The sequence below is a fragment of the Excalfactoria chinensis genome, chromosome 19 (assembly GCF_039878825.1).
Source record: "Excalfactoria chinensis isolate bCotChi1 chromosome 19, bCotChi1.hap2, whole genome shotgun sequence".
In the NCBI taxonomy this organism is placed as follows: domain Eukaryota; kingdom Metazoa; phylum Chordata; class Aves; order Galliformes; family Phasianidae; genus Excalfactoria; species Excalfactoria chinensis.
The window spans coordinates 4850102-4872521 of record NC_092843.1 but is presented as its reverse complement, the minus strand read 5'-3'; the positions used below and the strand labels follow the sequence as shown (position 1 = coordinate 4872521).

General features: G+C 55.8%; 3 protein-coding genes across 13 annotated transcripts in view; 2 read left to right on the top strand and 1 right to left on the bottom strand.

The window, feature by feature from the left end:
- The window catches only part of NUFIP2 (nuclear FMR1 interacting protein 2), a 31528-nt gene extending 21344 nt beyond the window's left edge, over window positions 1-10184 (top strand). For both annotated transcript variants that reach the window (XM_072353715.1, XM_072353714.1), the window contains 2 exons: window positions 2025-2057; window positions 2391-10184. In XM_072353715.1, the coding sequence (XP_072209816.1) occupies window positions 2025-2057; window positions 2391-2443 (86 nt within the window). In that variant the 3' untranslated portion in view covers window positions 2444-10184. The remainder of the gene's footprint in view (window positions 1-2024; window positions 2058-2390) is intronic.
- Window positions 10185-10626: 442 nt separating this feature from the next.
- On the bottom strand, window positions 10627-15959 carry CRYBA1 (crystallin beta A1). The gene is made up of 7 exons (XM_072353654.1): window positions 15888-15959; window positions 14272-14461; window positions 13778-13842; window positions 12865-12983; window positions 11560-11701; window positions 11001-11143; window positions 10627-10877 (listed from the first exon to the last, which is right to left on the bottom strand). The coding sequence occupies exons 2-7, from the start codon at window positions 14300-14302 to the stop codon at window positions 10730-10732; spliced, it is 648 nt and encodes a 215-aa protein (XP_072209755.1). The 5' UTR covers window positions 14303-14461; window positions 15888-15959; the 3' UTR covers window positions 10627-10729.
- A 977-nt stretch (window positions 15960-16936) lies between these two features.
- Window positions 16937-22420, top strand: part of MYO18A (myosin XVIIIA) — a 29580-nt gene continuing 24096 nt past the window's right edge. For all 10 annotated transcript variants that reach the window (XM_072353545.1, XM_072353544.1, XM_072353546.1 and 7 more), the window contains exons 1-2: window positions 16937-17026; window positions 20063-21106. In XM_072353545.1, coding sequence (XP_072209646.1) covers window positions 20093-21106 — 1014 coding nt within the window. In that variant the 5' untranslated portion in view covers window positions 16937-17026; window positions 20063-20092. The remainder of the gene's footprint in view (window positions 17027-20062; window positions 21107-22420) is intronic.

Below are 22420 nucleotides of genomic sequence, written 5' to 3'. Positions count from 1 at the left end.
TGAAGAAGCAGGGGAGCGGCGTGCAAAATAGAGCGAGGAGCGTGGGGCAGCGCAGAGTGACGTGCAGTGGAATGGGGAACTGGGTCAGAAGAAGCAGCAGCAGCGCTGTGAGTTCAGCAATTCCCATCCTCTGCATCGGGGGGTGGGGGGGACGAGCCTTCCCTCAGTGGGAAGGGGTGAGGGCTCAGTTGGTCGCTGATGTGCTGCGGGGCAGAAGCTGATGTGATTCTTTGAGGCTCTGCTTTTTCCAGTTGGCAGAACTGCCGCCCGGCGCTGTCACCGTGAGGCTCTTTGGCATCCAAGTGTTGAATCTTTGCTTTGTTTCCTGGGAATCCCCAAAGTTAGAGGCTGCACCTCGCAGATAGCGGGAATCCAGGCGAGGTTGAGCCCTCTTGGTTATTTTTAAGCTGTTCAATTTGGGTAAAGTTGTCAGTCTGTGTGCGAGGTTTGTGACAGCAAAGAGCTGCCACCATAGCACAGCGTGGGGACTTTTGTTTGCAGCAGCATTCTCCCTGGTGAGGAAATTGTATATCCAAGTGCCTGTCGGAGCAAGTTATCGCACAGGCTTCTTTCCCCTCCAAGGTTATGTACCAATCCAGCTATAAAGTTTATTGGCCTGATGGAATCTTGCTGCAGTGCTCCTGACATCAAAGCCCTCTGCAGCCCCTTTGTTCAAGGGACGGTGCCAGAGAGAGGTGGCTCCGGTACCTGCAGGTGCAGGTGGGTGCTGCTGGGCTGCCTGCCCTGTTGGAGGTCACCTTGTTCCACGCTGGCTCCCAGTAGAGCTGGCTGTGCTGCCAGGTTGGGCAAGAGGTTGAGGCCAGTGTGTCCTCCAAGCTGCAACTTGCCAGGAAGGGAGTGTGCCACTTTGCCAGCCAGATGTTGTGGTTTAGGAATGGATCAAGCTGAGCATCTCCAGCTGCTGCCATCCAGTCCCTGGGATGTGCATGATGCTCCCACCTCCTTCAAAGGAAGCCTGAATCCTGAAAAGGGTTTGTTTGCTTCCACCTAGACTACAGAATTCTGATGCATTGAGGCGGTTGTTCAGGGTCTGGTAGCACCTCGCTGTGTATTAAGTAAGCAGTTAATTCTTGTGGTTGCTGATGGACCAAAAGAGAGCAGCTCTGGCATTAAGATGCAGCAGTGGGCTCTGAGTTTTATGCTTCCTGCTGTCCCAATGCAGGGGAGCCAGAATTTGGGTGAGCTCTGCCTCTGGGGAGAGCTGAAGAACTGGTGATGATTGGGGCACGACACACCTGCCGTCATGGTGAATGGGTTCAGCTGGAGGTGATCTTAGAGCTGGTTTGTCTTACAGCTGGGGAGCCCACACCCCAGGCCTTGGGCTTTTTCTTCCCTCCCCGTGCTGTCAGCTCACCTGCTGCCTTGCTGTGCGTTTACCCCCGGGCATTATTTGATCAGTGTGTGGCAGAGGGGGGGAGGCGTTGGGGATCCTTCCTGCAGCTCATGCTCCTGCTAAATGCTCTTCTGCAGTGTCGTCTCCTTGACTTGAGCACAGGCTGCAGTTGGTGCCTTCATAAATATTCTGGCTCATAAATGCAGTCTGATAGCGGCTAACTATCATTGTTTTGAATAGGTCTCTGAAGACTCATTGTGACAATTTTGTAGGGGCTTAATTTAAACGGAACAGCTTTCTGTTGTGTCTTAACGTGAATGAGGGGAGCGTTTCCCTTCCTCATTATTCTGTAGGTAAACGAAGGCACGCGCTCCTTCTACAAGGACTTTGTGGGGCCGCTTTGGGTTTGTGTGCCATAGAGCAACAGATCCCAGAGCACCGCACCAGACTGCTCACTCTGGGGTTGGGTTGGGATTTGTGGCATTGTTCGTGCTGAGATTGGTTGTGTGATGCTGTAGAACCATGTTATAGCTGCGGACGTGCCTTTTGCTGCTGGATCCTTTGAGTCCTGCAGGCTTTGTGGGGAGGTGCTGCCGGGCTGAGTGCTTGGGGTGAGCTTTGCTGGTGCCTGGATGTGTGCAATAACGGCCTTCTTGTTTTGTCTCTGCAGAAATGGAAGCGGTTTGGAATTTGCAGAAGCAAGGTAAGCAAATGGGAGGGAACGTCGGCCGCCCCATCCTGTTGTGTCGCTGTCCAGCGGTGCTTGGTGCTGCTTGCATCTCCTTGGGTTTATCCATGTTGGGTCTCAGAGCCAGGGCAGGCAGCCTAAAGAAAGCAGTTCAAACGAGTCTGCTGCATGTCCGTGTTGTAATCATTCTGTATTTCTGCTGTTGGGCTCAAGAATCAGCGTTAGATTCTGTTCCTCCCCCCTAGTTCATCTGTTAACACCTCGTGGGGAGGATGCAGGGAGGAGGCCATGTGTCTCAGGTCCTGGAAGGTGCTTGTCAAAAACTGAGGGTTCTTTCTTTCCTTCCAGATCCCAAAAGGATAATCACCTACGACGAAGCCATGGATCACCCGGATCAATGAAGGTAGCAAGACAAGACTGCCTGTTATAACCTTTCTGCAGCATTTGTGCTGTCCGTGGGGGACAAAAGGCTTTTATGCTCCTTCTAAATCTTCAGTGCAGCAGAGGAACCGTAATTAGAATCACAGGATAATATATACAAATATATAATATAGTTATTTAAAAATGGCGACTGAAAGTAATTAGACTTCTTAAGGAATCGGAAAGTTTATTTCAACGAGACTACACACGTGATTATTTAATCTCCGGTACTGAATAGATTCTTTTTTTGTTTGTTTGTTTGTTTTTCCATTATTTTTGTTCTTTTTTTTTTTGTTTGTTTAAAGAGTGAATGCAAGTGATTAACAAATACAGACTCAATTTGCAAGCCCGGTTCTAAAGTTCCCGCTGTCGTCTGCACGGGCAACAGCAACCCACTGGAGAGGCATTTCCACTTGACGAGGTCTCTGTCTCTTGGTCTGTGACTGTAATGACACACACTAACCACAGGGAAATCAGGATGATCCACCATCCTTCAGCTCCCCTTCCCCTTTTTTGGTTGTTTTTTTTTGGTTGTTTTTTCTTTTCCAGAGAATTCTAAGCGCATGTTTTGCCAGGAGTAAAGCAGCCAGCCCCGTTCTGGGGCAAAATGGTCTTAAAGCATCATTCTTTTTAGGGGGGGGTAGGGAGGGAAACGGTCATACTGCAGTTCTAGGATGCATGGTGAAGTCACACCGTTGACCTGGCTCCGGTTACACGTTGGACTATTGCAACTGAAGAGTTGTTCTGTTTTCAAAGACATCATGGAAAACTGAGTGGTTGGTTTAGGCATTGAAAATGGTTTAAAGAAGAAAAAAAAAAATAATAGAGGAAAAAAAACAAAGCCAACAAACGCTGCTGTTCCCACAGTTTTAATGGCATTGTATAACTGGGAGCAACAACAACAAAAAAAAAAAGGAAAAAAAAAAGGAAAAAAAGAAAAAAAAAAAAAAAAAGGAAAAAAAAATCTCTTGCTTTCAACCGTAGGTGCTTCATCTTTGCTGTGTCTGTCAACTAACACTAAAGATGCTGGATTTTATTTCCCATTTTCATTGGTAAAACTGAAATGGAATGGAGTTGTGCCGATGCTCGCCCTTACGGAATTGATTTTGTTTTGTTCCGTTCTGTTAAATAATGGAAAAATGGAGAAAAAAAAAAAGGAAAAATGGGAATTTGAATCCTCCTCGATTTGTCCATAGAAACCAACGGCTGGGCCTCCCGCCCTTGGAAACGGTCTTTTATATTTTAATGTAGTCTGTGTATTTCCGGGCTCTGCTTCTAATGATCTCTTAATAAAAATATATTTTATTACCAAAAAAAAAAAAAAAAAAAAAAGGAAAAAAAAAAAAAAAAAGACTTAGGAATGAAAATAATTTAAAAAATTAAAAAAAAATAAAAAAATAAAAATTAAAAAAAATAAAATAAAAAAGGAAAAAGAAAAACGTATAAAAAAAAATAAAAATCCAACCAGAAGGAGAGCTTTCAGGCAGTGGTGCCGTGTAACCCCGCTCTGTCCCATCGCAGCACATCCCGGCCATCCGGGCTGGTGGTCCCTCGGTTGGTGAAGGTGGAAAGGTAGAAGCGCCCTGGGTCCAACTGAGGGCACTGGTGGGCTCTTCTCCAACCAGTCTGGATCCCTGGGGGCATTACAGGAAGCAGAGAAGCCCAAAGCTTTTGCCTCCCCCTTGTGCTTCGATTTATCCGCTTTTGTTTCGTTTTGTTTCGAACTACAAGTTTGTAGCATGTGGGGTCGGTTGTTTTTTTTGTTTTTTTTTTTCAGTTGTTTTTTGTCCTTTTGATGAGGTTGTTCCCGGGTGAAGCGCTGAGGTTCGCGGTGGGGCAATGGAACTGAATTCTGTACCTTTTGTAAGATCGCTAGCTTTCTGCAACGCTTAGTTTTACGAGTCTGACTACGGATTGCCTACTCCATTTATGTATAAAGTACTATACAGCGCCGTACCCCGGTGTGGAGCTGCATAGGAGTGACGTTCTGTACCAGTCCAAGGTCTGAAATTTGTGGTTGGCCAGTCGCAAATAGTTCTGTTTTCACCTATAACCTGTATCACCTTTGCGGGTGTGTGTGACTTGCGGATGTACAACATGTTTACAGATGTGCCCTGCATCTAGTCCTCCTCTGTTCCTATCTGAATTCTGTTGAGTCTCCCAACTGCTTGCCAAAAGTGGGAATTGCCTCTGGCCCTGCTGCAAAAGGGCCGGGGCGTCCCTGAGCTTTAAAGCGTTGAACAAACTGGATAATGGGGCTGGGAAGAGTAAGGTAGAAGAAATCTTTTATTATTATTATTAATTATTATTATTATTATTTACAAAGTGAAAAGCAAAGGCTGTTTGCAAAGCTTCCAGTTTGTTTCACTGGCTTTAAGGCTCTGCTGTGTATTTATTTGCCTTGTGTAGTCACTTGTCGCCTTAAGGGCTGGGTTCCATTAAAAAACACAAAACCAAGACCTGTTTTGCTCCCTGGGGCGTTGAGCCTAGAAATAAATACGTGCGTGTGGCCCCTTGCCCCAGCCCTGTCTGCCTTCTGGGTGGAAGCTCAGAAAGAAACGTGGGGCCCAGCATTGGGTTGGTTGGGTTGAGTTGCGTTGGGTTGAGTTGTGTTGGGTTACGTTGAGTTGCGTTGGGTTGGTTGGGCTCTTCTGACATTCTCTCTCTTGGCCCCGTGCTGTTGGTGGTACCAATGCACAACCACCACCTATCCTGCTGTATCCCTGACCGTCCTCTCTCCTACCACCCCTCTGGTTGTCCGTCTGTCCTCCCAGCACCTGCTGGGCACTTGGTAGATAGGAGCTCCTCTTTGAGCTCTGGCTTGCTGATGAAGGGCCGTGGGGCAGGCAGGCATTGCCCCAAGCCACGCAGGGCCTCAGGGGAGAGCTTCCCTCTGTGCTTTGTGTAACTCGCCCTGTCCATCTGCAGTCCTCCCTGTGTCCTCACACAATTCTTTGCTGAGCACTTATTAAAAATATCTTAAGATTTAATCTGTTTTCTGATTATTTTTGTGTAAACATAAAAGAAAAAAAAAAAAAAGAAAGAAAAGAAAGAAAAAATTGAGCTGTGATTAATTTTAGCACGTTTAAATAGTGCTAAAGTGTTACTGATGAGTCTCCTGGTTGGTTGGTTGGATTCGGATTATTAGTACTGTAGCATAAACCAAATACAGCCCGGTGGGGCGAGTGTGCGTGGGGCTGGGGCTACAGGTGCCGGCGTCACGCGAGCGTGTGTTTATTTGTGCCATTGCTTTTGTTACACTGAGCAGAGTGAGTTTCAAACCTTTATGTATGTGTAGTGTTGGAAAGCAGCTCTAAGGGTGAGGTGGTGACCTCCTTTTTGTAGTGATGAGGATACTAATTCAGGTTAGGGCTGCTTTTACTTCTCGGTTCTCATGATGGGCACCGCGAGTCCCTTTCCCACCTGGTTCCCTTGCAGGATTTGTTATTGATGTGAGCAGTGGAGGGTCGTACAAGTGTGTGGGTATCTCTGGTGCCCACTGGTGATTCCCTGTGTCTCCAGCAGGTCCTGCAGGTGTCCATTGAACAAAGTCTTGGTCGCGTGCCACTAAATGGTCCCCACACGTGGTGGTGGTGGCTCAAGGGAGGGCTCAGAGCTGCTCCTCCAGCAGCAGCACAAGGACCTGCAGCCTCTCTGTGCTCCGTTCTCTATGCCTGTTTGCTGGGTCAGCAGTGCTGTGGTGTTGCGGTTCAGTTGAGTTGGTTGTTCTGAACTCTCCTCCGTTATCTGTGAAGTCCTGAATCTTCAGTTTCTGGGATGTGTGTGATAGCGTGGCCAGCTCCGATGTGTGGCTTCTGTTGCTCGCCATCCCCTTTTCTGTCCTGTCAGCCCTGCTGTTTGCCTTGCCCAGATGCTGTGAGCTTTGAAACACAGAAGAAAACGAATCCTGCTAGATCCCAGCCGTGCCACTCTGTGATGGCCAGTGGTTGGCACTGGGGAGCACCGGCTGGCTCAGCCAAGGCAGGACTTGATTCCTGCCTGGGAAGAAAATAAGTTAACCTTAAAGTTATGTCTGTAACGCATGCTTTTCACCTTGAGGAGAGCATCACCTCGGCACGTAGCATCCTTTCCCCCTGACATGGAGCTGCTTGGAGCACTGATGCTTGTAGCCAGGAGCTTTCCTGTGTGTGATGTTGCTCTCAATTCGGTGTTTTCAGTGCGGAGCTGCTGGAGCACTGTCCTGGAGGTCTGTGTGCCCACAGCTGTTTGTTTCTGTACAGAGCCTGTTTGCAAGGGAGGTGACTGAGGTCAGGAGGGGAGAGAACGAGGCTGAACCCAACATAAAGCTGCTACAAAACTTCACGCAGGGTTGTGAGGCTGGGAGGTGGCCGGGGAAGGAGCCCCGCGGCTTTGGCCAGCACCAGAACAAGGTTTCTGCCTTTGCAACCTACAAAACCCAGCGCAGAGAACCAAGGGGGAGGGAGTGGAAGAGCCCAATTTAATCTGCTCCACCAGCCAGAGACCCCAGAGCTTTAGGAATTTGCACAATACGAATCGCACACAGGGTAAGGCCCCGGGACCCCTCGTGCTCTGCCCAGGGGATGCCGAGCTGTATCGATCTCGACTGTTAATCAAAGCTTCGTGTCGCGCGTCCAGAGCTCTAAAGCCATTTTGTAAGATAGCGGTATCCCTTTTCTTACAGCCTTAGTAACGAGTAGAGTTATCTTTAAAAAAGAAAAAAAAAAATAAAAGAAAAAAGAAAAAGAAAAAAAAATAAAAATAAAGAAAAAAGAAAAAGAAAAAAAAAAGGAAAAAAAAAAAAAGAAAAGCCCAATTATTTCATTTCTTTCCGTGGTATGAAACTCGTGTTCTGCAAACATGTGAGTGCTGAGCAGGAGTACAGTGACTGTTTTCTTAAGAGAATCAAGAAACTGCTTTCCAGACGGTCTTTCCTCAGGTGCTAAATAAGGGTTCCAAAAATGGATACTGCTTTAGGAGTTCCGGCTTTATTCCTAACACACGTATTTTTCTTGTTTAGGTGTCACTGAGGTATTTTAACAAGACTGTTGTTGGGTTTTTATCCATGTAAATGAGACGAAGCGTCTTTACTTTTCGGTTGATTTCCTCGTTGTCTGTATTGAACATTCTGATGTTCACCCTTTGGAGAAGGACCCTCCTCCCGCCTCCCTCGAAGACATTTCATTAAGTGTTGCTGCGTTTGAGAGCGAGTCTCCAACCGCTCACGGATTGATGCTGCTGCTGCTATACATAACCCCGAGAACTTAGAATGTGTGATGCACTTTTTGTCCCCCGAGTTCCCTGAGGAGAGCCGAGCCCTCCTGTAACGCAGCCCCCCCCCCCTTTCACCCTCACGGCCCGACCCTGGTGCTGACCCACGGGGATTTCTATGCAAACGCAAAGCAAAGGAGGTCTCTGACCTTGGAAGAACACTGTGCGTTTCTCTCTCTCCTTCCTCTTCTCAAGCTGCTATCGGAAGGGTCGCGCCAACCCAACTCCTCCTTCCTGTCTGGTGGTGATGTGGGGAAGATGCCTGAGAGCTCAGAAGGTCCGAAATCTCACCGAGTTCATGTCTCAATGCCTCTTGTAGCATTTCCTTCTCTATTTGAATACATCTTTGGAAGGAAATCACTCATCTGCAAAAATATATATCTTTTCAATGCTTTATCCCAATGTGGAGTTGACCTGAAGTGAAGCAGCGATGCTCAGCCCACATGGCCTCCTGCCCCAAGGAGGTTCTACAGGACTTTGGGCAGGGAGAGGCGATGCTATGGAGATCCTTACGGGAACCTTGGCATAAGGGAAGAGTCAGGAGGGTCCGAAGCAGCGTAGGAATAACGCTTTGGGATTACAAATACCGGAATTTCCCTCCGTCAGCGCCATCTTTTGCCCAGCGTTTGCTCTCTTACACACCCAGGTGTGTGCAAATCCCAAACGTGCCTTGTGTGTGTGCTCAGCCGCGGCGTGGGGCAGCGGGCAGAGGGCTGTCCTACAGCTGGGACGTGTCCTCCCAAACATGGCCTGTTGGTGCAGCTTCTGAGGGCATCCAAGGCGGGAGGAAAAGGATCTGCTTTGCTGTTCTGCAGACAGAAACGAGCGGAGATCCAAAACCAGCCCTCCTTTGGGGTCGGGGTTCTCTGCGGCCGTTGGGATCCCCGTGGCATGGGGCTTTGCTCCCTTCCACTTTGTGGTTCACGTTACTGTGGGGGGTTTTTTGCCCGTTTTCTTTTTTTTCTTAAAGGAAAAGTCAATGCGCCGTGCGTTGCCCAAGCAGAGACGTGGTGCGTGCAGTCAGCAACTTGGGATGTGAAGCTGTGCAATTCCTGTTCCTTCATCTCTCTCCTCGCCCTCCCATGCGCTCTCCCCCTCCGTCTCTCTGTGCTTCTGCCACTGTCAATGTGAAAGCTTGCTTGCGTTATTGTTTAGAAATGCATTTTGCACACTCGGGTTTCGCTGAAGCTCCGTGAAAAAGGTTTGTTTGAAGCAGATGAATAAAGCTATGCACATGTTTTGAAAGTTTAATTTGTGTCTCATTACCAGAAGTGACTTATCTGCCCTCTTTGCATTCCCATGCTGTCGTTGCCTGCGTTATCTTCCCACCACGGAGGGCATGATGCAAGGTGACAGCTCTTTGCTGACAGCGTAGCAGAAAACTGGCGCTTCTTGAGTTTGGTAGCCTGTCTCTCTTTGCTTTCTCTCTCTCTCTGTATATCTGTATAAATATATATATTATTTTTTTATTTTAAAGAGCCTACTTTAGTAATTGGAGGGAGAGGGGCGAGCTGGCTTGCTGGGCTCCGTGTCTGTGCACAGTGGCTGTGCCCTTTGTGCCAGAGCAGGGCATGGAGCACTGTGGGCTGTTGGCACGTGGCAGCCCTCTGCCATGGCACCCATGTGTGGTGTTGTGCCCGCGGTGAGGGGTGTCCGTGTGTGCAGCAGTGGGGTAAGAGCTGCTCTTGGTTTTGTTCTCATGAGTGACGTGTGTTGGGCTGCAGGTGCCAGCCCTGCAGGTGTGTTGGTGAGCCCCTCGTGGGGAAGGCTGGAGCTGGGAGGAGGACCCCAGCACCTTTCTCCTTACGTTCCTTTCGCCATGGCAGAAACCTGTACTAACTTGATGGCTTTTTTCATACCGAACAGGGCTGCTTTTCTACCTGTCTACCATCACACGTGTACTTACACACCTTTGGCAGCTTGCACGCTTCCAAAGGGCCTCAACTTGTTTACTGGGGGGACAGATGCCCCTCTCTCCCCCTCCCCAAATACTTCAGTGTTAGCAGCAGTGTAGAGAGCTGTGGGACGGAGCAGGGCCTGGCTTGATCCCTCCTGCCCAGCCCGTAGCTCTCATCCTTCAGTTCCCCATGTTAGAACCACGAGGGGTTGCGCTCTACCTGCTCAGGAGCTGAGTTACCTCTGACCCACAGAAAGAGGGGGCAGCCCCTCTTTGTCGTCCACGTTGAAACAGTCAAGGTCGGTTTTGTTTTCTTCTCCCCTTCCCGGTCTGTTTGAATGGGTTCACGCACTGCTGAGACAGGAGCATTTCCCCAGTGGTGAGAAGGCAGCAGTAGGAGTGAGCGTGAGACCTGCTGTGCTGCGCCTGGGGCGGGCGGCGTCACGGACTGTAAAGGAGAGGGAATGTCCATGAGCTGTAACGGCATGATGTATCTTTACCAATGATGTCATACTTCACACTAAATGTTTTAAAAAATAGTTAAAAGGTAAAAAAACAAAAAAAACCCAAGAAAAGTTAGCTGAATTTTGTTTATTCTGCACCAACAGGTCTTCAAAATTTATCCAGATTTTATTATTTTATCAGGAAAAAAAAAAGAAACAAAAACAAAACCACAACAAACAGAATTGTGTAGATGGAATACGTTAAGATGGACAATAAGTGATGTAAATCGTTGAATAAAAAATGTAAAGGTTTTGGGTGTTGGTGTGTGTCTTTTTGCACTCTGAGGGAGCATCCCCTGGCCTGGGGCACAAGGAGCACTCAGTGCCCATGGCTGTTGGGGGCTGACTGCAGGGCATGGGGTGGGATGGGGATGTGTGACCTCAACGCACAACAGCAAACACCCAACAGGTCGTTTTATCTTTTTCTTTCAGTCACATTTATTTATTTATTGGCAGTTGTGGCAGCTGGTACCGTTTGGAAGTGTTGTTCCATCAAGCAGTTGCAGTACAAGAAGGGGTTGTTATTTCAGGAGGGGATTATTAGCACCAAAAGGGAGCCGGTGAGCTTTAGAAACCTTGCAAAGATGTGCTCAGAAGTGGGGCCAGGCACCAGGCAGCTACTGCTGGATGCGCCTGATAGACTGGATCTGGGAGGTCTGGGCGTGCGAGCCCCACTCTCTCCAGTGCTTGTAGTCTCCCCCATGGTGGTCGGCCTCCAGGACGTACTGGTAGCCACGGTACCCGGGATACTGGTAGCAAACCCAGCTGCAAGAAATGGGGTTGTCAGGCAGCCATAAGGGAATGAGATAGGAACGGGGCACGGGGCTGTGTGCTGATGGCCTTGGCTTGTCCCTGCTGCTCAGCCCAGGCCCTGCGCCCATCACTTACGCGCCGCAGGGGATCTTCATGGAGCCCACTTCGTTGTTGGCCCAGCCCATGGCCTGCAGCGAGGGGTAGTCGTCGCTGATCTCCCACTGGCGGCCGATGAAGTTGTCTTTCTCGTAGACGGTGATCTTGGATTCCTTGTGATTCTGAGCCGGAAGAGCAGCATGAGAAGGGCAGGTGAGTGGGGCTGAATGGTTGGGGGAAGGCTTCCCCTCCCTACAGCCTGGTATGGGGGGCTCCTGGGGCTGCTGCGGCCGATCCTGCTGAGTACAGGGAGTGCTGGGCCTGCCTTGAAGGCTCCACCACCTGCACAGCCCCTGGCCTGGCAGGTTGGCCCTTCCTAACTGCACTCCCTTGTCCTAGTGGGTGCTGCCTGGGCTTGGAAAATGGAGGGATCAGGAGCTGCAATGCAGTGCCATGCTGCCCCTAGCCAAGTGCTGCTCACTGCCAGTGCCAGGCTCCACGCTGGGGTAAAACCTTGGGGCATCTCCTGCCCTTCCTGGAGCAATTCCTGCCCTGCAACCCACCCAAGCCAGGAGCCGGGCTGCCCATGGGCACTCACAGCAGAGCAGACGGGGCGGAAGGACATGAGGCGCTCGATGTGGTAAGCATTGCTGCCGCTCCAGGCGTCCCAGCGCGGGTACTCGCCCCTCTCCAGGATGAACTGCTGCCCACAGAAGCCGGTGTGCTCATAACCAACCCAGCTGCAAAACAAAACAGAGCAAGGGCTGCCAGGGCCTCCTGCTGGGGGCACAGTTGGAGGTGCAAGGAGGAGGACTGGGGTCTGATATCTGCCCACCAGCCCAGGTGCCATGGAGGAAAGGAAAGGAAAGTAGTGTTGGGCACAGGCAGAGCCCCCAGAAAGGGTGTCACTGTAGCTGCCACCTGAAGGATGCTCGTCCTGGCAGTACAAGGACTGGAGATGGGACAGACACAGCTGAGCTTAGCAGGCAGGCAGAGGCCGGGATAGGGGCCAGGAGGAGGATGGCACAATGGCACACCTCTGTACATCCCACTTGTACACAGGGATATGTGAGATACTGGGGGGTTTGAGGACTTCTCACCTCCTTTGAAGACCAAAGTTCAGCCCTGGTCCCATCCCTGCAGTCAGCCTCCCAGTCAGCAAGGTGAGCAACCTGACTGGGAACTCATCAACTGGAGCAGTGAGCTGATTACTGCGTGAGCACACACGCTGCAGTAATCCCATTAGCATTACAAATCCTAAATATAGCAGTGCAAATCTATCTTGTCTGCTTCCCCAATCCCAGTGGGATGTTTGCCACCAGGACTGCTCCTTACACACGGCAGCTCGGAGCAGCTCGGGAGCTGTCTTGCCCAGTACAAGGATTCCTGCATGCAGGGAGAAGCCTGGCTCTGCTCCACACCCTAACAGTGAATGGGGCAGCTCCGCATGGGCTGCAGGCAGACTCAGGTGTGGCCTGGGGGAGCCACATAGTGCCAGAAGAGCAAGTAGCAGGGCCCTGGGGCGAGAAATGGGGCTCTGAAGCAGTGCTTCATAGAGTAACATGGATGAATGGGGAGCAGGCTGAGCTCACCAGCCAAGGGCTCTCTAAGCACTGATTCTCACTGTGTTCCTGGGCAGTATCCATGCTGGGCACAAGACAGCTGCAAACCTGGCTGCTCTCAGACCGCAGGTTTGGATGGTGCCAAAGGTATTGCTGCTGTGCCCAGCGCTGGCTGCTCTACCCCAGCAGGGTGGGATCCCCATGCCTGGCTTCCCCCGGTTACAGTGCTGGCTCCAGCTCAGCGGAGTGAACCTGCCTGGCACTGTTGGCACTTGGGCACCCTTCACCCCACAAGCCCCACACTGGGGAAAGCATTCATGCCACCAGAACCGGGTACTCACGCGCCACATTCCACCTTTAGGGAGCGGATGTTGTCAAAACCACACTCCATGATGTTTGGACAGGCGGAGGTGAACTCCATCCTCTTGCCCTGGAAGTTTTCTTGGTCGTACACGGTGATCTGGAACAGAGAAGGAACTGCCCAGTTGGGAACAGCGCGGCAGTGATCCCAGGGGAGATCAGCACCTCTTTGAGATGGGGTCGTGCTCCATCCAGGGAGGAGTACCAGGCACCAGTCTGGGATGCGCTGGGCACATCCCTGGGCTGGTTTGTAGCCCCTGCACCTCGTGCATCCCTGCACGGCTGGCCCCGCGCTCCCTGCCTGCTGTCGGGGAGCCGCACGCCAGCCCCGCTCTGCTCCTGCTCACCCCTAAGGTCAGTTCCTGGGGCAGCAGCACCGTCCGGAGAGAGGAGTGGAGCCCTTCTGGGACGGGCAGGTGGCAGGGCTGTGGCTGGCGGTTCTCCCGGCCTCTGCTCCGAACGTTCTAGGGCAAAGAGGATTAAGGGGAAAAGGGCGAGGGGGGACTCCCAGGGGCTGCGGTTGATGTCATCCTTTCCACATTTCAGCCGGGTTTTGCCCACTTATGCGCGATTTTCCTCTCCTTCTTGGTTCCCAACATGAACTGGCCATGTCAACGGAGCTGTCACCAGCCCTGGCACCCTCAAGGCTGCTCTCCATACCCACCACCACCTTCATAGCTCTTGTGCCTGCTGGCCCGTGCCCGCTCTACCTTCACTCTTAGGAGGTGATAATGAGAGTGCGGGGCTTTTGGGAACAGCTGCCTGGTACGGCACCTCTGGTGAGGGCAGGGCACGGCCAGGTCGGGGCACTGCAAAAAGGGCTGCAGGGAGAACTGGTTTGTCCTCACCTGTTCCCCACCTCCCACCTGAGATGCAGGGCATGCGAGGACATACCTTCCATGGGCCCATGGGGACAGGCAGAGGGTTTGTCTGAGCCATCTTTGCTGCTGGAAAGGTGTCTGGAGAAGGAAGGAAAACCAATTGGTGCTGCAGAACACCCCGTTGATTGCTCCCAATGAGACCCTCGCCAGCTGCAGAACAGCCTGAGGGGCACAGCGGTGGGCTCCCTCCTCCTGCAGCCTGCCTTGTGCCTTGGGGGGTCCGCGAGACCCCCACTCCCATCCCTGCCTTTCTTGTTCCTCCCTTGAGCACTCCTTCCTCAGGAGCGTAGGTTTGGCAGCGACTCACAGCCTGGGGTGCCAGTAGGGTGCCATGCCACAGCCGGGTGTGGATCTGCCCCTAGCTATGGGGCTGCCCTCCACCCACTGTGCCAACGGGGCCGTGTCACCCTCTGGGCACCTCTCCTGCCACTGGGCAGAGGAAGGGCTGCACCAGGCAGCAACGGGGCGAGCGGGGCTGGGATGGGGCAGGCCAGCCCCAGGACTCACCTAGCTCAGGCGGTACAGCTGCTTCGCCCATGTCATGTCTGCCTACTTCAGCGGCTCCGCTTTTATAGGGTGCTGCTGGCCCGGAGCCGGTGCCAGCGTTTGCAGAGCCGTCAGCACAATGCTCCCACTGGCATTGTCCTGCTGATCCCCGGAGATTTCAGCAGCTCATCCCCATGGTCCGGGCTACATTCTTGGGGGGGGGGGGGAAAAAAGAAAGAAAAGGAAAAAAAAAAAAAAGATCATAACAAAAATAATCGGGGATGGCTGTTTGTACAGATAATCTTGGGAGTGAATGACTCAACAGTTTGACGCTTCTGGCATTTTCCAGGGGCAATGCAGCGCGCCGTCACGGGGCTGGCCTGGCCCGGGGGCAGGTGGGAAGCAGCGTGGCACCGTCTGGGGTCCCCCTGCCCTGTGTGCTATGGGGGCAGCGAGGACAGCACAGTGTGGCTGCATCCTCCAGCTCTCCTCACACCACAGCAGGGACGTGGGGCAGTGGTGGGAGCTGCTGTGGGGCCTCCTGGTCTCCACTGCTCGTTCCCTGGGACCACAGATGATGCCAGGCCTGTGGGGGCACAGGGCTGCCATGGGCCTCAGAGGCACTAGGCCTCACAGTAACCATGGCAACGAGGCCTACCTGGGCCGGAAGCCCCACAGTAACCATGGCAAAGAGGCCCACCTAGGCCCAAAGCCCCGTAGTAACTATGGCAATGAGACCTACCTAGCCCTGAAGCCCCACAGTAACCATGGCAACAAGGCCCACCTGGGCCTGAAGCCCCACAGTAACTATGGCAATGAGGCCTAGCTAAGCCCAAAGCCTCACAGTAACCACGGCAACCAGGTCCTGCTCCCCTTCCCAGCCACCCAGGGGTGCCATGGCGGGCACACACCAGGAGTGCCATGGCTGCTGCAGGACGGGCTGCTGGGGCTGGGAGGCAGCGTGGCAATGAGGACTGCTGCTGCCTCAGCTCATGGCCGCCAGCACAAAGCGCCGCCCGCGTCTGACTGCCCCTTTTGTCTGCTCGGCACAAAACAAAGCGCCCTGTCAGCGCGGAACGCAGCCCGGCCTGGCGCGAGGCCTGCAGGGACCCGGCAGGGCTGGGACGATGCCTGCGGGGAGCTGAGGTGCCCCTACTTTAGGGGGCAGGATTGGGGTGCTGTGTGGCCCCCTCCATTTAATGGGGTCAGGGCGGTAGAAGCAGAACTTGTGGGGATGAGATCTGACTGTGACGAGGCGACTGATGGCGGCACATTTGGTGTGGGGGTTGTCCCGCTGCTCCCAAAGGGGTCACCGAAGGGGTGCAGACCGCAGCATGGCCTCAGCAGCTCACAGCCCCGCAGGGCTGGTCGGCATGGCCAGGAGCTGGGTGCCGCTAGAGGGAGAGCTCACCCCGAGCAGCAGCATGTGAGTGTACAGCGATGAGCAGGGCTGGACGGCACCGTGCAGCCACACCGCAAACAGCCCATGGGCAAAGCCTGCAGCAGGCAGCCAGCCCCAAACACCTCTGCCTGTTCCACAGCCTCACGCCGTGTGCTGCTCAGGGATCCAGCACTCATCCTGCTCACGCTGTGACCCTCACGGCTGAGGACAGCGAGGAGAACGGCGGTGAGAGCACCTGGGGATCCAGCACCACGTTGCCAGGTCTGCCGGCAGTCTGGAACAACTGGTTTTTCGAGATCCCGGAGACTATAAAAAAAGCAGTGACCTATTTAGCAAAGCCCCGTGGTGCTGTGGTGGAACTGATGCCTCCCCCCAGCCCAGCGCAGGGCCATCGCTCCCTGGAACGCCGTGCAGTGCAGGATTTGCCAACGGCTGGCACGGCCCTGTGCTTAGAGAAAGCTGGTGGCATCCAGTGGGATCTTGCACGCGTGTGCTGGGCTCCAGGCCGTGCTCCGTGGAGCTGTGTGGCCGTGCAGAGGTGTGCGATGCTCCGGGAGCCCCTGCACACTGCGAGAAGGGAGCGGAGCTGCCGCAGGCTCTGACTGATGGCCGCACTGCTGTCCCTGTGGCTGTATAGGGGGCGGTCCGTGCTCAGGATGGGCCACGTGGGGTTTTTTTTTGCAGCCTTTTTGGGCTTGGGCTGTGTTTAAACCCCTCTGACACGAGTGGAAGGTTTGCTGCAGGGCCTGCAGCTCCATCCTTGTGCCCACACGGGGATGGTGACCTTCCCCTCGCGGGATCTCAGCGCTGCTCCTTGCTGCTCCCAAAGGAGTGCCTCAGCTGCGCCCCGTGCTGCCGGTGGGAGCACACCGCGTGTGTGTCAATGCGAGTGTGCGTGCAACCCACTGCGGGCATCGTTGGGGCGGTATGTGCAACCCGCGTAGTGAACAGGTGTGTGCCCTGCAGGGCGCCCCCTCTGTGTGCGCAACCAGCGGGTGTCCGCAGGAGCGAGGTGCGCGCCGGAGCTGTGCGTGCACCGGGGGCACATCACGGCCCGTGCGGCCGCACCGCGCACACTCGGGGCGCGTTACCGGTGTGCACAAAGCGGGCTGCGCTCACCACGGACAAGCCGCCCGCAGCCTCGCACCCCCCCTCGCCGTTCCATCCCGAGCCGTTCCGTTCCGTTCCGTTCCGTGCCGCCCCATCCCGCCCGTTCGGGGCCGCACCCGGAGCAGCGGGCGGCGCGCGCAGAGCCGGCAGTGCCCGCCCCGGTGCGGAGCCGCCCCGCCCCGCGCCGCCGCCGCCGCCGGGGCCCGGCACCGCCGCACCGCACCGCACCGCCACCGCCGGGCCCCGCTCCGCCGCCACCGCCGGGTGAGTGAGTGAGTGAGCGCCCGCCGCGCCGCACCGCCTCGCCTGCTCCACCGGCACCGGCACCGGGGCGGAGCCGCCGCGCCTGCACCCCCCGCGCGGGCCGGGCCGCAACGCTGTGCGCGTGTGCGCGCGTCCCCGCGTGCGCGTTTCCTCCCCCCGCGCCGCGAATGCCGCTGTTGTGCCGCGGTGCCCGCGCTGCTGCGTTACCCCCCCCCCAAAACCCCCTCGCTGTGGCACCGCGCCCCAAACCCCGCCGGGCCGTGACCCGCAGGGGGGGCTGCTGCGTCCCCAGGGGGTGCCCCTCGCGTGGGTGCTTCCCTGCGCACCCCCCTGGCCTGCCACCAACCCCCCCCGGCCGCACCGTTAGGGAATGACATTCTAAAGCCGTTCGCCCATCGCTCCAGCAGCAGCGGGGGGGCTGCGGGCTGCCCGAGGGGCGGCTTTGGGAAGAGGATGGGGCTGGCGGGGCTGTGGCTGCGGCGGGGTTTGTCCCCGTGTTATTTTGCCTGGGGTGCAACATACAGAGCGAGCGAGGGCTGGCAGGACGCGTGTCCAGAAGCGGTGCGGTTTGCAGCCGGCAAACCCTGAGATGCAAATCGTTTGGTCACCCAGTACCGCAGCTACGCTTAGGGCAAGCACTGAAAAACGTGGGTTCACGGCACGGCCCCAGCCCTTGTGCCCACGGGGTCCCTCCGTGGTGGGGGATGGACCCACCCCCTGCCCTGGGCTGAGCCAGGTGTAACCGCTGTGCTGGTGCTGGACTTTGCCCTGTGACGAGCTGCAGCTGAGCCCTGTGCTGTGGGCTGGGCCCTGCTGGGGGGCACATAGCAAAACAGGGCCGTGCTGCAAAGTGGGGGCACAAACCATGCAATGGCTCGTGCTGCCGGTGACCCACTGCATGGTGCATCCCAGAGCCTGGACCTTCCTTCCCACAGCACCGGGCAGTGGGGTTTTGTAGTGACCAGGTTGTGCAGTTGTGCTGCTTTGGTGCCAGATGCACTCACCTCACGGTGATGCATTGGAGCTCTCGGGCACAGGGCTGTGTTTGCCATTAGGCTGTGACCTCTGCTGCTGTCTTCCTGCATGGGAAGCCCCCAAATTCCACTTCAGACAAAGGCTGGCAGCGCGTTGTCCTGATGCATCCCAGTGGTGTCCACAAGGCAGCGTGCAGAGGTTGGAAAACCCCTAAATCTCCTTGGTGTGAGGAAATCCTGTGCTGGCATCCGCTAAGGAGGCTGGGAGCCATTGCCATCCCCAAACTGAGCACGAGTGGAGCACGGGGACCCCAAAGGGCACCAGCCAGCCATGGGCTCCCACCGACACCACGGGGCAGGCAGCAAACTGGTGCTGCAGGTCCCTGCGTTGGGAGCAGTCGGGCGAGATTGCGTGGAGGGGAGTGGCCCCGAGTTCCCGTGAGTGCCTCCCTTTCTGCCGGGCACCTGTGGGGCTCAAAGGGAGGGGGAGAGACCCTCAGGGACCGGGGGGTCACCTTGCGTTGGGGTCAGCACTCAGGGGACATCACCGCAAGGACCTCGCGTGCAATGCATGGGTGAAGCTGCCTCTCCCACCCTTGTCACAGCTCGTGCACGCTGCCACCCGAACACACCCAGATAATCCTGGAGCGAGCCCGGGCCGAGGCAGGCAGGGCGCTGGGTGAGTGGATCGGGAGCGGGGTCAGGGCGCTGGGTGATTCAGGAGCAGGCGGTGACCTCGCATTGCGTTGGGTGCACGCAGCGGTGCAGCTGGTCGGCGGTGCCGGCTCATTAGCCATGCAGCTCCTACCGCCCGTTCCCTGCGCTGCTGAGCATACAAAGGCCGGCAGGCAGCGTGTGCGCGGGGGAGAGGAGCGCCGAGGACAAAGAGCTGCGCGACGCCTCGGCCCCCAGCTGCACCTGCCTGCGGCTGTGCCAGCCAGCGGCACCAAGCGAGGGTCCCGGCTGTCCCTGCCCACCCTGTGTGAGCCTGGGGTGCCACGGCCGAGCCGTGCTGCTTGGGGACACCCAAGCAAGTGGGTGACCCGGGATGAGTGTGTGTGTGTCCCTCTCTGCCAGCACCAAGACGTCAGCGCTGTCACCGTGACCCCTTGGTCCTCAGTGCAGGGGAGCTTTGCTGCACGGTCCATTGCTGCAGATGCTGGGATGGGGCTGTGGGGCTCGTGTTGTCCCTTGCTGTCCCCAAGCCTGCATGGCTTTGTGCCCTGCGTCCTGCTGGACACATTCCACTGCAGGGAGGTGGCCCAGGGGGTGGTGATGCTTTACTGGAGCTGAGCCACAGCTTTTCCAGCATCATATGGCACAGCACAGCATGGCATGGCGCAGCATGGCACGGCATGTCACATGTGCTCACTGGGTGCCCATAGTCCCTGCTGCCAGTGCACTAACCACTTCCCTGCCGCCCTCGGAGAGCTCGACTGCAGGCACTTCCAGCTCAGGGAGCTTTCCTGTTGTCCTTTGTGCCGAGGTTAAGTTCCTGCGCGGTGCGGCTTCCTGCCCTGTTTATATATAGCTGTCAGCCCATCCCTCGCTGCTTTCCCACTAGGCTGGTTGGGTTTGGGATTGTTTACCCACAGCCTGAATGCACAAGGGAGGTCGGTGGATGGTGGGTGGCAAGGCAGGGACCCTGTGGGTGCACTGAGGCTATGCTGAGAGTTTGGAGGGGAGGCCGTGGCATGGCTTTGCCATGGGTTGGGGCCTTCCCCCTGCATGGGATGCCCAAATGAAAGAGTGACTGTTCCTGGAGGTCACACAGCACCATGGGATGTGCAGCGCCCTGCTAAAATTGGGCATTTGTCAGTGCTTCAGAGTTTTACAGGTTCTTGGTTGTTAGGGAGTGCTCAGTGTGTGCTGGGCTCTCTTCCCACTGTCCCCACTGTGAATGTGGCCAGATCTTCACGCCACGTTCCTGGAGGTGAACGAGGTCATGTCCAGGCTCTGGGCTTGTTCTGGGGCACACTGGGCATGAGATGGTAGCGTAGGCGTGCAATAGGATCAATGTTTTCTATGCACTATCTGACCATGTCTGTTTGTTGTCCCGCAGGCAGGCGGCCGTGCCACAAGCAGCAGCACCATGTTCAACCTGATGAAGAAAGACAAGGAGAAGGATGGGGCCAGGAAGGAGAAGAAAGAAAAGAAGGAAAAGAAGGAGCGGATGTCGGCGGCTGAGCTCAAGAGCCTGGAGGAGATGAGCATGCGGAGGGGCTTCTTCAACCTCAACCGTGCGTCCAAGCGGGACTCCAAGGCGCGCCTGGAGATCTCCAACCCCATCCCCATCAAGGTGGCCAGTGGCTCTGATCTGCACCTCACCGACATCGACTCTGACAGCAACCGGGGCAGCGTCATCCTGGACTCGGGCCACCTGAGCACAGCCAGCTCCAGCGACGACCTCAAGGTGGACGATGCCAACTTCAAGGGCTCGGTGCTGCAGCGGGCGGCCAAGTTTGGCTCCTTGGCCAAGCAGAACTCACAGATGATCGTTAAGCGCTTCTCCTTCTCACAGAAGAGCCGTGATGAGAGCACATCGGAGACCTCCACCCCCTCGGAGCACTCAGCAGCCCCCTCCCCGCAGGTGGAGGTGCGCGCACTGGAGGCTCAGCTCTCCAAGCAAGGCGCACCCCAAGGGCATCCCCGCACCCCTCCTGTGCCCTCCACGCTCTCCAGACCCCCAGAGCTGGTGAGCAAGAGGTTCCCCGCAGAGCTGCGCCTGCCCGCCCTGGTGCCCCCGCAGCCCCCGGCACCGCGGCAGCTGGAGCTGCAGAGACGCAACACCGGCGATTTTGGCTTCTCTCTGCGCCGTACCACCATGCTGGACTGTGCACCTGATGGCCAGCTGTACCGCCGCGTCGTGCATTTCGCCGAACCCGGAGCTGGCACCAAGGATTTGGCATTGGGATTGGTGCCGGGAGATCGATTGGTGGAGATCAACGGGAAAAACGTGGAGAATAAAACGAGGGATGAGATCGTGGAGATGATCCGGCAATCTGGAGAGACGGTGCAGCTGAAGGTGCAGCCCATCCTAGAGCTGAGCGAGCTGAGCCGCTGCTGGCTGCGGGGCGCAGAGGGGACGCGCCGTGCTGCATGGGATGTGAGTACTGGTGTCCTCACTGCACGTGTCTGGGTTGGCACAGGCCATGGGAAGCAGTGGGTGCTGTGTATCTTCCCGCTGCCTCCCTCTGCAGTGCTCACCTCCCTTCTCATGGAGGAGTATGGGGAATATCCTTTTGTTCCCCACTGGGTGAAAGAAGTGGAGTGCTGGGAGCCACTCCATGCTGTAACCCCAGGTCTCATGGGGACGGTGCAGGACAGGGAGCTGGCAGAGGGTTTGCACAGCCCAGTGTGCGCGGTCGGTGCTGTATAAATAGAAACTCAATGGTTGGGTGACCCACATCTTCCCCGTGTGCTGCCGGCTCCGTTGACCTTGCTGTGGGCGTTAAGCATCCTGGGATGCTGTGACCCTACAGAGCTGGACCCCACACACAGTAGGCTGTGGTGCGGAGCTGTGAGGCACCCCGTGCTGCAGCGTGCCAGCTTGGTGCTGGTGCACAATTGCTGCCAGAGGGCAGGGGCTGGTGATGTGCTGGAGGTAGTGAGAGCATGGTGCTCAGGCTGGGATGGGGGAGGAGGAAAGACTGTGCCCTTGGAGTGTGGGGTGCAGGGAGAAGCGTGGCACATGGCCTTGCAGTGGGCACTGGCGTGGCGAGCGCTTGTGGGCAGCAGAGCTCTTCCCATTTAGCAGGCACCAAGCTGAGCCTGGTGCTGCAGGGTCTGTTCCTGCAGGGGGTTAAGGCATAAATTGTGGCAGAAGCAGTTCCTGGAAAGGAGCCGTCCTGCGCGCTGACCACAGATGGCTGCTTATCTGCAGGATATGCCGCGCAGCCGGGGCGGGCTCTGGGTTGCAGCCAGCGCTGTGCTCTGTGGGCTCCCAGCAGTGCCCTGTGTTTCCAGCTCTTTCTTCCAGCTCAGGGCATGGGCATCCCCCGTCCACACTGCTTCATACCAGTCTGTCCCATGTCTTCCCTGGCAGCTGCAGCTCGCTGAAGTCCCTTGTCCTGCAATGAGGATAACAGGGACACACCATGGCTCTGCTGGTGCCACCCTTTGTGCCAGGGGTTGGGATGGGCACAGCCAGGGTGTCCCTCTCCCAGTGAGGCCGTGCAAGGTGTTGGTGCACACAGGGAGGCCCAGTGCTCCCCCAGGCCCAGCTAAGCTCCCTGGAATGTTTCTGGTCCTAATTTAAATAAAAATGATCCTTTTTGAAACAGGAAATTATAGACATATTTTGGGCTGTTGCTCCGGGAGCCCCTCCCCAGCTGGAGCCGGGAAGGTGCCGGGGTTTAACCCCTCCATGGAGAGGGACCCCATGGAGCCCACTGCCCACTTCCATGGTGGGGACCAGGAA

What these genes read in the sequence shown, in the direction of transcription:
- CRYBA1 (XM_072353654.1), bottom strand. Translation starts at nt 14,302, where the DNA reads ATGGGCGAAGCAGCTGTACCGCCTGAGCTAG. An exon ending in CTAAAGGTGGAATGTGGCGC is followed by an intron (nt 11,702 to 12,864) that starts GTGAGTACCCGG and finishes TTTGTTTTGCAG; the next exon opens with CTGGGTTGGTTATGAGCACA. An exon ending in ATGAAGATCCCCTGCGGCGC is followed by an intron (nt 10,878 to 11,000) that starts GTAAGTGATGGG and finishes CATTTCTTGCAG; the next exon opens with CTGGGTTTGCTACCAGTATC.